General features: G+C 44.7%; 2 protein-coding genes across 4 annotated transcripts in view; both read left to right on the plus strand.

Moving 5' to 3' along the window:
- The first annotated feature begins 653 nt into the window (after positions 1–653).
- Positions 654–16445, plus strand: part of LOC126557385 (choline O-acetyltransferase) — a 32237-nt gene continuing 16445 nt past the window's right edge. The window contains exon 1 of one of the 3 annotated variants that reach the window (XM_050213137.1): positions 654–833. The gene's annotated coding sequence lies outside the window, so the exon portion shown is untranslated. The remainder of the gene's footprint in view (positions 834–16445) is intronic. The other 2 variants (XM_050213135.1, XM_050213136.1) reach the window with 2 other exon arrangements.
- On the plus strand, positions 12953–14859 carry LOC126557511 (vesicular acetylcholine transporter). Its single transcript, XM_050213306.1, has one exon. The coding sequence runs from the start codon at positions 12958–12960 to the stop codon at positions 14731–14733; it is 1776 nt and encodes a 591-aa protein (XP_050069263.1). The 5' UTR covers positions 12953–12957; the 3' UTR covers positions 14734–14859.

Here is a 16445-nt window from a genome sequence, read left to right on the forward strand (position 1 = left end):
AGCATCCTAGCACCTTCCGTGTGTGTGTGTATATAGAGTTAGTAAGGACAGGTGTTTTCTGTTACAAAAAAAAACTTACGAGGGAAAACAGGGCTTCATGTGGTGGGAAAATGTGCAAAAAAATGTGAAAAATGTGAAAATTCGAACAAAATAGTGAATTGTATTTTATTTTTTTTAAATAACTACACTAATAACATCCTGAGCAACTGTCAAAAAAAAAAACTTCAAACAGCTTTGTCAGTTTTTGATCTAGTACTCATCTTAACTCCATTTTTGTTTTTCTTCCATTTCCTGGGCATCGAAACCCAAAAATCACAGAGAAATAGTGTGTGGCGGTGTCCTCGCAGGCTGAGTGGGGGGATTCAATCATAAAAAAAAATCCGATCGGTCAGACCGTTTGCAGCAGTGGGCCAGCAAACGAAAATCGGACTGCAGCCGGTGCAAAAGTTCGAAGGATAAAAGTGTGTTGGCTTCCTTGACCATAAGAGCTGGGCTGGGTCACGGTTGCAAGTGCGTACGTGTATATGTGTCTGTGTGTGCTAAAATTTTAAGAAGAAATTCAGCAACTATCTTAAGTCTTGCTGTAAAGTGGCTGTAAAGTGAGAAGCGGCAGTAGTTCAACACACACACAGTCCGACGCGAAGCGACCAAACAAGTGACCGTGGCGTCATCCGGCGACAGTGGCGGTGCACCAGCGGGCGAACAATCGAACGCCCTGCTCTCCAAACTAGGCAGTTCGCTGTTCGGGGCCACCGGCTCGCCCCAGAAGGTGGTCACCAACATCCGTGGATTCCTTTCGAACCGGCTGACAAGCGTATCGATCCCCGACACAGGTAGGTGCAACGACCAACACTACCACCACCACCACCACCACCATCAAACATCTTTTGCATCCTTAACGTCCTTAATTCCTTCAGAATCTTGAAGCATTCAGGCCAAACTACCACAAAACCCTCCCTATCATACGTATCCTGCGGTTCTCTTTTGTTTTGGTTTTTAGTTATGGTTTGTTTTAATTTTCATTTAAGTTTTACAATCACGTTTTTTGCGAAAAGCAAGGGCAGCGAGTCAAAGGATATTCGAGCGACACCGTAATAGAACAACGAGGCACAATTACGTAATTACATTTTCCCCCGTCTAACGTTGGTGAGATATAGCACGGCCAGGCGCTACGACGTTTTGCGCTCGGCCGAGCAACGTGGGAACGTTGTCTTAATATAATTTTGTCTTCTTGCATCCCTTCGGCATCAGTGCAGGGGCTACGTTCAAACGGGAAGCGGGTTCTGTTAATTCGATTAAACCTTTCCTTAGCAAGCAGGAGTCGAATATCTTTGGGTTCGATCCTTAAAAGCAAAGTGCGTTCATTAAGCAAACAAAGACCCTCCCGAAGACATTTTTCTCATCATATCAATTGTGGTTTTGTTCCTTGGGATTGAATTTAAACTTCTAATTAATCGATGCTTAGGCAATTAATAGCGTTTTTCCTTGCGGTTTTTATTGTTTATCGATATTTTGATGTTTAAAAAAAATGAAACTCAACATTCCAGTTTCACAGAGCATGAATTTTCACAAACAAAATGGCGGCCAGCCATTAATGTAACGATTTTCGTACACGCAACAGCAAACGAAAGCTCTCATTCTCATTCTCATGCTAAAAGCTCTTCCCCGAGCTCCACATTTGCACCTGTGTTTGTACTTCCGTTTGCCCCATACGTACACGACCATACATGGGGAAAGGATATTCTTAATGAAAATGAGCAAATCTATGTTTGTGTCTGTGTGGGAGAAAAAGCAAATCGCATAAAAGGAGATCAAGAAGAGCGGGAAGAAATGGATGGGTTCTCTCCCTTCTCTCTTCTCTCTAGCTCTAGCGGTGTAGCATGGTATTGGTGCAGGTGTATTTCACGAATGTTACATTTCATCCCCTTACTTTTCTCCATTACTGGCCACCAACTCCTCTGCGTACTAGATCCACTTTTTACTTTAAACGTTTTCCACGGCTGGTTGGAAAATACACCTGGCTCGCTTCCCAGAACTTTTTCCTTTCCTAGGATCCGTTTACTCTTTTCACACCATCTCGGTTGGTATGTAATTTACCATCTGATGGAGGTACTCAAATTGGAGCGTTTTACTGGAAAGGTAGTAATTGAAGAGAAAACACCTTCAAAATGCTTACTCATATCGCATAGTAATTCAATCGTGACTGGATTTTTTTTATAGAAGCCAGAAATATATTTGGTGAGTTCCAGAGAGTTTTATACTTTGTAGGATGATTGCATAATAATCCACCTGGGCAGCTATTAGTAAGGGTGTGATGGCGTGTTACGAACCTAAGGGAAGCCAAGGTTCTCCTGGATATTAATTCATTGTGGGGTTTTACAAGCCAAATTAGACTTTTTTCCAAGGCTGTTTTTATTTTTAAACTGTTTTCATGGAGTATCGTGTTTTTCATATGTATCAATAACAAGATGAATGAGCACCATTAATTTTGTAGCAACGTTGACAGTGACATATGACTGAGGTAGAGGGTACTGAGCAAAATAATATGACAAATATATTGAACCAGCAGGTTGTTAAAATCTTGCAAGATCATACAAAAGCTAAAAATTGTTAAATTTTTGTACGTGTAAATACTCTTCAAATTTTGCAGTTAAGTGTCAACTCTATAAGCTCCAACGTTGTTGTTCTTACGGCAAAATCACTAGGCTGTTCTATAGAAATAAAGAAGAACTTATTCTTCGCTGATACTACGTATTTGGACCTCCACTACGAGGAAATGATGGCATTTGAACCCCGGTCCTGTCATGCCATGTGAGCACCGACACTGCTGTTACCGCTACCACCGCGGGTATATCTCCCTTACAGAAAGAGGGATATCCCCGTTATGCAGAAAGGGAAAGTGTTAAGCTTGTGTACGTTTTAGGACCACTGAGGCACGTGATGCAGTCCGGCGGCCCGGTGGTATAGGCGACAGCGGCGCCGGTTTTCAAACGACAGGACCTGGGTTCAAATCCCATCCGGATCGGTTCCCCCGTAGTGAGGACTGACTAACCAACTACGTGGTATCGGCAGTCTAGAAAGCCATTTCGATGGCCTTCATGACCTTAGAGGTCGTTAAGCCAAGAAGAAGAAGAATAAGAAGAAGAGGCACGTAAGACTACGACGCCCTATGGACGACTTCGTGATTATCATCATGGATCAAGCTATTTGATAGAAGCAACCCCAAGGAGGAGGTGAATTTTAAGCGTTCTAGACGGGCAATAGACCCTTTTAAAGGTGTTATATTACTTCCGCAATTGAATCTGCTGAGCCTACTGTTTTCATATGTTGATGTTCTAAAAAGATTTTAGTTGTAAAATTTCGTCAAAGATTGAGGATCCGATAGCTTAGTTTGATTGATAATCTATCACATCAACATCACATCTCATTTAGATAAGATCTTTAAGCTAAGCAGAATCTTAATTTTTAAATTCTAAATAGTTGAGTTATTTTACCGACAATACAATTATTTAAAAAAATGACTTCCTTTCATTGAATCTGTTGGTAATCGAAAATATTATCCGCGTTCTTAAGTCAAGCCCTTTCATCCATCATTGATGCCGCTTCAATTGGATTCAAACTTTAACATCTTGTTACAGTGTTCGATTGTTCTGCCCTATCGAACGATAATTTACCATAACGAATGTAAAATCCCAACACGACCACACTGTCTAAGCTTCATCGAAGATCAAGCACTAGATAGAGCTCACCGTAACTGTTTCAATCTTCTCCCCTTACATCAAACACCCAAAAAACCATTCCAAGTACCGGTAGGCTCAACTTTCGTCTCGGTCCCGGCTTAACTCACTTTCCTGCAGCATGGCAGAAGGCGGCATGCAAACACCAAACTTCCCTACCGAGTGACAATGATTAGGGCCAATCGCTTGTATTTCCCTAGCCTTATTGGAAAAAACACCATATTCCTTACCATCGCTGGACGGTTTTTATCGATGTTGTTATTTTAAATCCTAGCGAATACGCCAAATCCCCATCCAAAAACCTAAAGTGCGCATCTCTGTGACACCCCCGGGGAAAAACTCATTTCACGTAGGTTTCGGTGCTGGTTCGGTGATAGCAGCAGTGGATGCGTTGGATGGTGGGAACAAATGGGGAAGGAAAAACTCCCCGAAGCTAAAGGACAACTTTTCCCGCCGAATAATGTGTACGATGGTTACCATGGGCACGGCATTAACTTGCGCACGTTCAAAGACAATGAAGAGGGCCCGGGATGCGATATTTCATCATTATAATTCCTTTATTATACTTTGTTTTGACATCACAATTCGTCTTGCGTTTATCACACCCAGGTCGTTCCGTTTGTGTTTGTGTTGCTCAAAGAACGATGCTGGAACAATAATGCGCCAGTACAAACCTTTATTCAACTCCCATTACTACTAGGAAAACGTTTTTCTTTCGGTTTCGTTACGCTTGCCTTCGCTCAGCTATTGCACGAGGGCGATGATTTTCGGGAATTGGGCAGCATCACAGCATTATCGCCCATCTCGCTCACGGTGTGGTATTATTATGATTGTATCAACCGGATGCCTTATCTAAACAACTGGGGATGTTTTACAAGTTTGCCCATAACTGCACTCCTCCCATGGTCGTTGTGTGTGCCGCTTATCTATTCCGGTGCGTGTGGCTACGATCCCACCTCCACGATCGATATTCCTAAGTGCTACCGAGCGTGGAAAGTGTGTGTGGAAACTGTACCAGATGGTACACACCCGGACCAACCTACCCCGCTCGATAATGGACTGAATTTGTTGCTAGAATCATCCACGACAGCTCTAAACACGTCCTTTTAAAGCAAAACTGTGTCCCTCGACCGTGGACCTAGCAAATGTGTTGCTCGATGTCACATAACTGCAATCATAATTCCGACCCGGGTGAAGGATAATGGCTTTGGATACTGTCGAAAATGGACAGTGGATGGGTCCAGCTTTTCAAAGCGACGAACCTTAACAAAACGAAGTGTAAATTGTGCGTTTGTTGTGCGGGATGTAATTTTTCTTTTCACGTTGCGCACTCATTCAAAATGAAAAATTAAATAATGATTGTGATACTTCTGGTACCGGTGAAGGAAAGGTCAGTGGGGTGCTTAATTTATTTACTTCAACGGGTACACTTTTACGCCCGGTTGTGATTAATGTGTTACATTAGCTACGCCTCTGTGGAGCTTTCTTGGATATTCCTTTCTTCAATTTGATGCTTCTCTTACTTCTTAATTTTCCCAAAAATTGTGTCCTGAGCCTAAGAAAGCCCTTTGGCAACATTCTGTACAAAACCAAGCAATTGGATAAGGCTATGAATTATTGATAAAACAACTTTAAAATTTTATTTTAGTCAGGAAACAAACAAATAAATTCAAATAAAATGTTCTAACAACTTAGAAGCCTGTATAGGAATAAATTTTCTAAAAAGCAAAAATATACAAAAAACTATTGTTTTCGCATTTGATCCATTGGCTAGCAATTTCCTTAGAATTTTCGCTGTCCTTCCTACAGGAAATTTATTAATTTTCCTACCATCACTGAAAAACTCGCCCTTTTGCACTTACCTGACGACTTATTCTGACGAGCCCTACATTGGCGGCTAGAAACGAACCCCAGCCACGCAGTATGAGGGTTGACGAACGAGAAGGAAAAAATGAAGAAAATTATAACCCTCCCATCCCCCTCAACCCATCAGACTCTTTCACAGGCGAAAATAATCGACGCTCGTTCCGACCCGTTTTTCGATTCGGGCTAAAGCAGCAGACCCTCTCTCTCTCTCTTTGCTGACTCGCTTTGCTTCGGGCCCTTCTGTACGTGAGCCGTGTCACTCACAATTGCAGATGGAAATTGTATTACAATTTTATACATTCCGGGCGCACTTGAATTGGAAAACGTACCCCCGGGGGAGATTACCCGGTCTCCGGTTTGTGGAACGGATCGAACGGGGACCGAAGGGTGGACGACCGGAGCCGAACCGACCATCTCGTTCGTTCCCTTTGCAACTACCTCCGAAAAACCGACCAAAACCGGCAACCAACAAAAAAAAAACCCGAGGAGGGTTGATGTTTCCTCAGTTGGTAGAAAAATCCTCGTTCATTCCACCCGGCGGAAAACTCTTCGCTCAATAAGTCTCGTTCGTCGTTGCTTCTGCCGCCAGGTCGCCCTTTTACTGGCAAAGGGGCTTATTTCCACCGTATTTACCTTATGTTTTGCTCATAAAATATTCACACGAATGTTGTTAAATAATTCACAACCATAACTTCCCCTGGTTGGCGTACCAGCGGCCCACCCTTGAAACGGACGAACAAAACAGGTGGTAGACAGACAGAGGGAAAGAGTAACAAACAGCCCACGGGCCCCTCCGATACTGAGCAGCCAGGAGAACGGTTTTTCGCAACTAAAGTTCCGGGCTTTTCGAGCATGGTTTTGATAAGATTTTTCCTTCGTACGTGTTTGTCTGTGTGTATGTGTGTTTGGTTCGCTCGTTTGCCGGAAGATTGCAATCGATTTTTCCACCTCCTAGCTTGGTACACCTTCCTGCGGGTAGAGCAAGCAGGGAGAATGCGGTTGCGTGTTAGGTTTTTGAAAAGAAGACGAATAAACACTCCAAAGAAAAGGAATAAATTCATTTTCAACATTTCAAACGGTAGGTTCCAGAAAATTCTGGCAATTCTTCCGGAGAACGGAAGTGCTAAAGTAATCTTTCATCACTGCAATTGCAATGTCATGCATTTGACATTTATTGTTTGGAAATGGTTCGTAGTTCTACGGGAAAAACTTTAACAGAACTACTTCCACTTTAAGTTGTGTCCATTCGACGTTGTTCCAAATACGAACATATCTTTTTTCTTCATTATTTTTCTCATCCCCAATCTACCATCCCGATGAATCAATTTGAAACACACTCGACGAACACACCACTCGTGACCGGCCTAATGACGACGGCTGGCAATTCAAAGCTACGTCATCGTTCTATGCCTCTCACACGCTCTGGATCATTAAGCACTCGAGCAGCACTATAACCATGCACACCTAATCGAAGGTTAAACTGTAGCAAAACAAAAAAGAAGAAGCACATAACTAATGGTCAGATGGAAGCGTTTGGTCAGTAGTAGGAGTAGTAGCAGCAGCAGCAGCAGCTAGTTTTACGTAATTTACTTCTAAGAAGAAAAAAATACACCCTAACTAAAACCACCAGAACGTGGCTCAATGTTTGGAGCAGTTCTTGAGGGGGGGGTTAGTATTTCATTCACATCCTTAATGACGATGGCACACGCACGCAATGTGGCAAGAGTGGTTGCACGTTTATTCATTTAATACACGAAACCTTCCACCACGGACCATCGCGGGGAAAATGTAAAAGAAACCCACGAATAGACTAACTAGCAGGTCCTGAAGTTTATAGATAGGGTTGCCTGGCGTACTAGTCTTGGTTAAATTCGTCTATTCCTTCTTCATTGCACAACTTGCGTTTTCTAGTCAACATGGAAATCGATTTTTCCTTTTCAAGAATTCCATTTGATTAGTTCAGCGTCTGTAACTGCTGTTACAGTAATTCTTACCACAACGTGTCTCCTATATAATATTTAAAGTTGGCATGCAAACCAAACCAGACATCAAGCGTTTAGGGTAGGAATCTGCTATTTATACAACTGCTCCGTAGCGCGACAAGTCCCCCCTCAGTAAGACTACGTGCTGCTTTACTTCCGTACCACGCTCATTATCCTAATTGGGTCCAGCCTTAACGCCACCTTCGAGCTAGAACGGGAATGGCACGGAACCTCCATAGCCGTATCGATCGGTTTGCTCTACTCCGCTTGGAGGGACTAGGCGCACCTTTACAAAAAGCCCGATGCGTACCCAATTCCCGGGGTCACGTTCGCGTCACCATGGTCGAGCATCCACTTGCAATTGGATTAAATCACCCGCTCAAAAACCTTCCCCCTACCTTCCTACAGGTAGCGAACAAACCGCCTTACAATCCTAACATGGGTTTAATTCTGAGCAAATATTTTCTCTAGAATCACTCCCACTCGAGCACCGTACCGTTTCGCTTCCGGTGCGGTGTTGGATGTTGCCCGGGTTTTGACAAGTTTTGTTTGCCAATACGATTCGTAGTCATGCGTCGCGACTAGGTTCTGCAGGGCATACACACAGACACAGAAATCCCTCTAGACCGGAAAGGGGGAGAAAACACGACAATAAAACCATCTGAAGTACCATCCGTACCACTCGAGAGTAGAAGTCGGTAGCCAGCCGTGGAGGACGTCATCGCTGTCAGAGATCAAAGAGCTGCTCCCTTTGGGCACAGGAAACCAGATACTACCGCGCACTCACGCAAGTCGTGGGAGGTGGCCGTACACACTTAAACCTTGCCCTGGGTTTGCAAAAGTCTGATGAATGAGTTTGCTTGTAGTAGTGGTAGGATTACAAAATAAAACCGAGTGAAACTGAAAATTGAGCCGGCAATTGAGCAACCCTAGCCCCTGGAAATTGTTAGGAAAAATGAAAATGACAACAAAAAAAAACAACGAACAAAGTGAAAACGGTTGCTCATTTTGATCGACAAGGACAACGAGGAACGAGGGCGCTTCCGGAAACCTTTCATTGTTGAACCGCACAACAATGAACGGTGGAGAAAAGAAGGATTACGGAAGGTGCCAATAATATGCCACTTGTAGCAATTGCTTCAACAGTTTCTAATGACTAACTGGTGAACTTGGACTGTGGATGGACGAACACCGTTGGACGTTGGGAATCCTTACAATATTTTCCACCCCAACACCATGTTCACCTGTCCCGGTTGCTAATAGCGTACTAGTTTCCAAGACCAGTTTGTATTAGGTGTGGAAATTTCCAATTAATCACACCTTCCCGAGAAATCGCCGACGATGCACTGCAAGCTAACGAGTGTCACGTCGTAAGAAACCGAGGATTAGTGGTCACGTCCAAAACCGTGTCCTAATCCTACCCACAACTGTCCACAATCTTTTGGCAATGGGGAAAGCCGACAACCGTTTTCGTCGCTAATTCTACGATCGATACCGAGCCACCGGTCGAAACTGCAAGCAAGCAAGATTTTCGATGTTATCGCCTGTCCATCACCGTTGCCAACAACCGTTCAATCTTTACAAACATGTCCGATTGCTCAACAAAGAATCCGGCGTGAAAGTGTGTAAGAACTACTGACGGCTAATTTAATGTTTGCCCAAAACGTGTAGTCAATGATGGTTACATGGCAAATGGTTTAATGAGCTAAAGGGGGAACCTGTTCCCGAAACCGTCCGTGTCCAAGATGAAGATATAGGCAGGGAGGTTTCGCCTACGCAGACAAACAGGGGGATTTGCTTGCAAGCGGATGTGACAGTCATCCTTCGCTGGTGGCACAAGATGCGGTGAAAGGCTCACCGAAACACCCTCGTTTAGATGTTGCGTATCCGCAAGAGATAACCCCTGGATTCTTGCTGGATGCTCGGAACGGCTAACTTTATTAGAAGTCACGATACGGAGTCCATGAATAAAACATTCCAATCCACATTCACCACATTCTGGCTCGTGTCTTGGTAGGGCGTGTTGAAGTTCAAACCCCGAAATTCTTACCCTTGCTCAAAGCGATGCTAATATGCATCCTAGCTGATTGTTCGGAGAATTTGTGGAATCTGACCCAGATTGATTTCGCACTGCATTCCTTAAACTCGGTGACGCGTACTGAGAGCTACAAAAATTAAGAACTTTGGAATTGCGAAATTCATGTGCTTTGTTTTGAGGCTGATTTGTGTTTCTGTTTTTGAAACGCTTCTTTTTTTTCCTGCATCTTAACTTCTTCTTGCATCTTCTATTCTGTCATCCTAAGTGCGCTTTCTGGTACCGACAACGTCCCAACGGAATACGCGTACCCTAGTGTGACAGAGTTTTCCTTCGAGCAGGGATGATGGTACTGATCCTGCTGAAGTTGTCATTATCCCTTAACACGAACGAAGACGAGATAAAAAGCAAACATTTGCCACAGCAAACACTGTGTTCACTGGCTGGTTGGTCCCTGTACCATCCCCAGAGCCAGGGTTTGCTGCCGGTGCAAATAAAATACAGTTTCTCTCGTTGAGGCCCGATTTTTGTGTCCCACAGGGAATAGCGAATAATGGCATCAGCCCGGCACAAAGAATAGGGTGGTGAAAAACGAACACATACACAGCGGACACTGGCAACAAGGCATAAAGTCATTATGTGTGTTTTGTCAATAGTAAGCAACGATGGATGGGCGTATTTTGCTACTTCCGACCGAGGGTTGCAAGAACTCCGCATTTGGAGGGATGCTGGAAAATCGCTTTTTCTCGAGAGAGAAAAAAAGATGTTGTTCCCAATGTGTGTATGTTCAAATTCGAAGAGAACGATAGGAAAAGCGCAAGAAGCAAAAAAATCACAAAAAGCCAAACCGGAAACAATGATAGGCTTTGCTTGCATTATTATGCTGATGCTCGGATGGTTCCGATCGGAAACAGACGACCTTCGGATGATGGAGTTTTTTGTTGTTGTTGTTGCTCGTCATTCTTCGTTCGCCCTCCATTCCTGATTCCGATTCCCGTTTTGGCCGTGTTGTACGATAATGAATAATGAGGGGAAATTTCAAATTAGATTTCGTGATTGAGACGATATTTGATGGTAATCAATTATTTGGCCACATGCGGGTGTGGACGATGAAGGACGCCGTAAGAGGAAACCAAAACACAGTGCGCCCCACCGTTCCATCCGTATGTACCGTAATGAAGCCAATCGTTTACCTTCAAAGTTGGCCTCGACTCGGGATGTGCGCTGGGATCTGTGCGGGTCAATTTTCAACCGGCCAGTTGATTGCGGAAGGACATTTGAAGTTAATAATTGGAAGGTCTTGGTGGCGGTGTGAGCGACTTTTTTTCCAAGTCGATTCGTTGGTTAATTAAAGGTTATGTTTTAAAGATCTGCTATTGAGCGGAACATAGAAGCAATTTTAAACCAATATTTAAAGACCAGTTTTTTAACATACCTCAAGACAATTTTCTGTTAGTTTGTATTATTTATTATTTATTTTCTTCTCTTTCTAGTTCGTTTGTTTGCTCTGCTACTTACTTTTGAATACCATCATTCACCATTATGAATTTTCCCGTATTATCCTTGTTTACAAATTTCCTTTCTCGAACGGCTTTTAAGTTTGGATTACGCAGTTTTATCATTTCCGGTATATGTTGTTGTACGCTCCCCGTATGCATAATTTGCTGTGATGTTTGTGTTTTTTTGTTACCAGTTTTTTCTTCAACCATCATGTTTGTCGATCGATTGAGGTTACGCGGCCAATGACGGAACCAATGAATGGTTGGTAAGGTAGCTGACCGATTCGACCAAAACCACCAGCAAATCCGCTGCGCGACCATAAGGCACTCGCTTGTAATGGGTTGATTGTTAAATCATTACCATCACTTACCATCTTCTAATTACACTACCAGTCCAGTCCAGCGTCTGCCATTGTGCGCCTGGGTCTTGGCCCGCACACAAAACTGCCCCCTACAAGTGGTCCCAAAGTTCCTTACAACCGAAGTAATTTCATTAGTGTACCCATTAGCCTGTGCAAAACAGTCCAAGCAGAAGTCACAATATACAGAACCAACGTCAAACGCTGCTACCGAATGCAATAAAAGCCTAGATGTTTACGGTTTAGATAGGAAGACTTCCGCAAGATCTCCTCTTCGCGGCGCATCCTTGAGAAGCACAGAAACAACATTTTGGTCAGACGAAAAGAAATAAAAACGCACACACGAAACTAAAACGTGCCACGGTGTAGAAAATGGATGGCGTGAACCAGCTTCTACCAGTGTTAGAATAATTTGTGTTTGTGCGCACATGACTTCTCCGTGAAACCTTCAAGCGGTCGTCGAAACTGAACAGAGATGGTACAAAGCATTTGTTTCTTCGCGTGTGTTGATTTGTTTCCGTTTTTATTGGTTTCGTTGTTATTATTTTTTGTTTAAATATTGGTTTCTTTTTCCTCTTTCTTGCTTCCGTTTCCCAGAAAGATTATCCAATCGATTGCGTTTCAGTTTTTGCTTGCAAGATTCTCGTTTTCTATTGACTGCCCCAACGGTAACAACATTTTCGATTTGTCCTCCCTTTTGCCAGTGCGGTTGGGCATGTTGGACACACACACACACACACACACACACACACACACACACACACACACACACACACACCCTGATAAGACAACACCGCACCATCCTGATTTCTTGACTCCTTTTTTGCTTCTGTTCGGTTCCATCTTGTCCGCTTCCTCGCGCACACCCACAACAAAACAGACAGATTCCCTACTCCAAAACTGCAAAGCAAGTGAAATCGTTTCTCGCTCTTTTAAACCAAACCAAACAAAACAAAACGATTAAAATATTGTTTCTGTGTTCTCAAGGTTGCCGCCAACTTGGACAACGACTGTATCCCCCCGCGTCTTAAACCACCGTCGTCTTAACCAATTCCCTGCGCTTGTTGTTGTTCGTGTGTGCGCGTAGGTGTATGTGTGTATGTGCGTGTGTGTTTGAATGACAAGAAAACGAGATAGAGTGGTACAGTGAGATCTAATCTCCTGAACGCCTTGTATGATCTAGATAAGGTCCGTACAATAAGTACCAAGCACATTCATCACATACGACATGCTGCAGCAGGTGTGTGATCTTCATCAGCTCAACCAAGCAGCTGTCCGTTTGAAGCTGACATCAATCACGATCAGCAGTGCCTAAGCCACACAAACACACACACACAAACAAGAAATAAGATATTAGCATCGGACAGGCAGGGGGGGATACCAGCAGAGACATCGCAGCAGAAGTCCGTCGAAGCAGATAGAAATACACGTCCAAACCCATCTACCCTAGAGCAAACGGGCAGACCGTAAGCAGCAACCATGGCACCACTACCCGTTATTAATCTCGAGCCAAGCGAGGTGAAAGAGATCTTCTGGACCAAAGTGAAGGAACCACAGTCGCAGCGCAAGCTGATTCTCGTGATCGTGTCCATCGCTCTGCTGCTGGATAACATGCTGTACATGGTGATTGTGCCGATCATTCCGGATTACCTTCGATATATAGGCACCTGGGGACCGGAAGAACCGTATAATATGAGCGCCCCCACCACCGTCTTCACACCGCACACACATGCCCACCATGGGCAGGATTCGGCCACCGGCATTCTGTTTGCCTCGAAAGCCATCGTGCAGCTGATGGTGAATCCGTTCTCCGGTGCACTGATCGATCGGATCGGATACGATCTTCCCATGATGGTGGGGCTGATCATCATGTTCCTCTCCACGATGGTGTTTGCCTGTGGGCGCAGCTACAGCATGCTGTTCTTCGCCCGCTCGCTACAGGGCGTTGGGTCTGCCTTTGCCGATACTTCCGGTCTCGCCATGATTGCTGACCGGTTTACGGAGGAATCCGAACGTACCAAGGCTCTCGGCATTGCACTGGCATTCATCAGTTTCGGGTGTCTGGTGGCGCCCCCGTTCGGTGGTGCACTGTATCAGTTTGCCGGAAAGGAGGTGCCGTTCGTTATTCTCGCGCTAATATCGCTGATGGATGGGTTCATGCTGCTGCTGGTGATGAAGCCAATCAAGGAACAGTTGGCCGATAGGCATGAGGTGAAACCGCCGTCCGTACCGATCTGGAAACTGTTGATGGATCCGTACATTGCCGTTTGTGCCGGTGCGCTGATGATGTCTAACGTTGCGCTTGCCTTCCTAGAACCAACCATATCACTCTGGATGGAGGACAACCTGACGACGGACAACTGGAAGATCGGTATGGTGTGGTTACCGGCTTTCTTCCCGCACGTGTTCGGTGTGATCATCACCGTCAAGATGGCGAAGCAGTATCCGGAAAAGCAATGGCTGATGGCCGCCGGTGGGCTTGCACTCGAAGGACTCTGCTGTTTCATCATTCCGTTCAGTTCGTCCTACATCATGCTGATGATTCCGATTTGCGGAATTTGTTTCGGTATTGCTCTTATAGACACTGCACTACTACCCACGCTAGGCTACTTGGTAGACATACGGTACGTGTCAGTGTACGGTAGCATCTACGCCATCGCGGACATCTCCTACTCACTAGCGTACGCCGTTGGTCCGATTATTGCCGGCGGTGTAGTGGAAGCGATCGGCTTCACCGCCCTCAACTTCCTGATAGCGTTCTCGAATCTGTTGTACGCTCCGGTGATGTCTTACCTGCGCAATATCTACGACTTTAAACACTTCGAAAACGAAGCCAACGTACTGATGGGTGATCCACCGACGAAGGAATACCAGACGTACACCATGCACGATCAGCAGATGGTTGGTGAGGAGTACAAGAATCATCTAGAGTACGGACGTCAAACGGATGATGGTAACTATCAGCAGGAGACCAACATCGACCAAGGGTACTCTCAGAATGGAAGCTATCAGCAGCAACAGCAGCAGCAACAGGGTGGCTATCAAAACTATCAGCCCGGATATCAAGAGCAGGGAGGCAATGTGTATCAGCAGCAGCAACAGCAGCAAGCACCACGGCATCTTCCACAGCAACCCCAGCAGGTTGTTAATCCCTTCCGACACGGGGAATCTTCCGGACAGCAACAGCAGCAGCAGCAGCAGCAGCAGGCTCCGTCTCAATCAAGGGTTTCGAATCCTTTCCGGCAAGGCTTCTAAACTAGCTATATCCGCGATTCCTTCGGATTGCTTGATCGTAGCACATCGGTCGGCGTTCATCTGCGCCTCCGAGTGCTGTCGATAGGTTAACTGTTGTTATGCTTCGCTTACTTCGATAGAGAGGCTCTAGTTAGAAGACAAAATCGTCACATCCGGGTGGCTGACAAACGACTACTGTGGGTAGATATCGAACTGCAACTGCAGACAAACGACGGACGCACTGACAGCTAAAATCTAGCACCTAGCATAAGGACCCGTTCCTGGGAAGATACGATCGTCGGCCAGTTCATTCCGTCGGGATCAAGCGGGAGATTCGTTCGAATTGCATCAATATCATAGACATATCAACCCAAGCGTAACGTTCTATTCGGGTGCAAGGAGATGAATTTCCCCGACCCGTCCGGGGTGGCATGGGTGGCGGAGTGTTTCGCTCCGGGAACATTTAAGTTGTTTACCAAACGCTTCAGTTCAAACATTTTCACTAACGTAAGACACAACCAAGGTAACGATACATATCAGAGCTTCATGCTCGCCTGAATTTACCAAAAAGTGATATTATATAGTGGAAGAGTTATTATATCCATCGTAGATTTAAGCGAATATCCCACGTCACCTCAATTCAAATGTGGCTTTTTCGCGTGAGATTTTCTCGACTGAGAGAGATCGGGAGAGCGAGAGAGAGAGAGAGAGACAGAGAGAGAGCTCACATAGGAGGGACATTACGGGATTTCACAGTCTCTACATATATTAGCGTGTAAGCTATATAGATTAAGGACACTAAGCACTCTACGCTACTATTTGTTCTCTCGCAGTTCTTTGCAGCCACTATCCCCACTCTACCTATCGCACGTACTAAAGTGTTGTACATTAAATTTTCTTTCTTCTGTACATCGCGTTAAAATTACACTCATCAATGAAAAAATACATTGTTGCGTTGCGTTACGGTTCACGAGGGTAGGGGTTCGGACGATGGAACTGACCGCATTCTGCCATGTTGTTGGTTGGTATGTTCCATCGACGAAACGATCCAAACCTCCGGCCGAAAGTCTCTAATGGTATCAATTAAACTAGTTTACAGTTCGTTCGCACCGGATAAAAGGATGCAACAAGGAGTGTTTGTGTGTGTGTGTGCTGGTGGTTGGTTGGTTTAAAACTGCATCCATGCAGCTCAGCAAACATCCACACACGCGCACGCACATCACTCCCGAACTGCTCTGTAACATGTAAAAGGAAAGCGAAACAAGGAAACTACTACTTATTCACGCGTAACTAATACAGTATAACATTTACACAAATCTATAGCGAAAGGGGCAGGCCGAGGGCCGTGCACGCCTTCACGAACAAGATGTATTAACGTATTCATATTTAACTGCATTACACGCTCTCAGCTCTGCATGTGTACATTTTATCTCGGCCAGCTGAACAGCACCCACCACCCACAAAGTCGATTAGAGTTTGGATGTATTATACACCGAGATATCATCATGCTTTACATCTACCCTCGTGCGTTCTCTGCCACATGAGGGCGAGAAATATATTTATGACAATTATCAATATCACAATCATATCAAGCCCGATCAGGCGCGCGTATCCTGATCGTAAACGAATGCAATTCTACCAAACGCGAACAGGTGGACAGCAAAACACTAACAGTATGCAAACGATAAACTTTATCCTGTAAGACTGGCAAGCAAATAATGAGGGCGTAAAAT

This window comes from Anopheles maculipalpis, chromosome 2RL, assembly GCF_943734695.1.
Source record: "Anopheles maculipalpis chromosome 2RL, idAnoMacuDA_375_x, whole genome shotgun sequence".
NCBI lineage: Eukaryota > Metazoa > Arthropoda > Insecta > Diptera > Culicidae > Anopheles > Anopheles maculipalpis.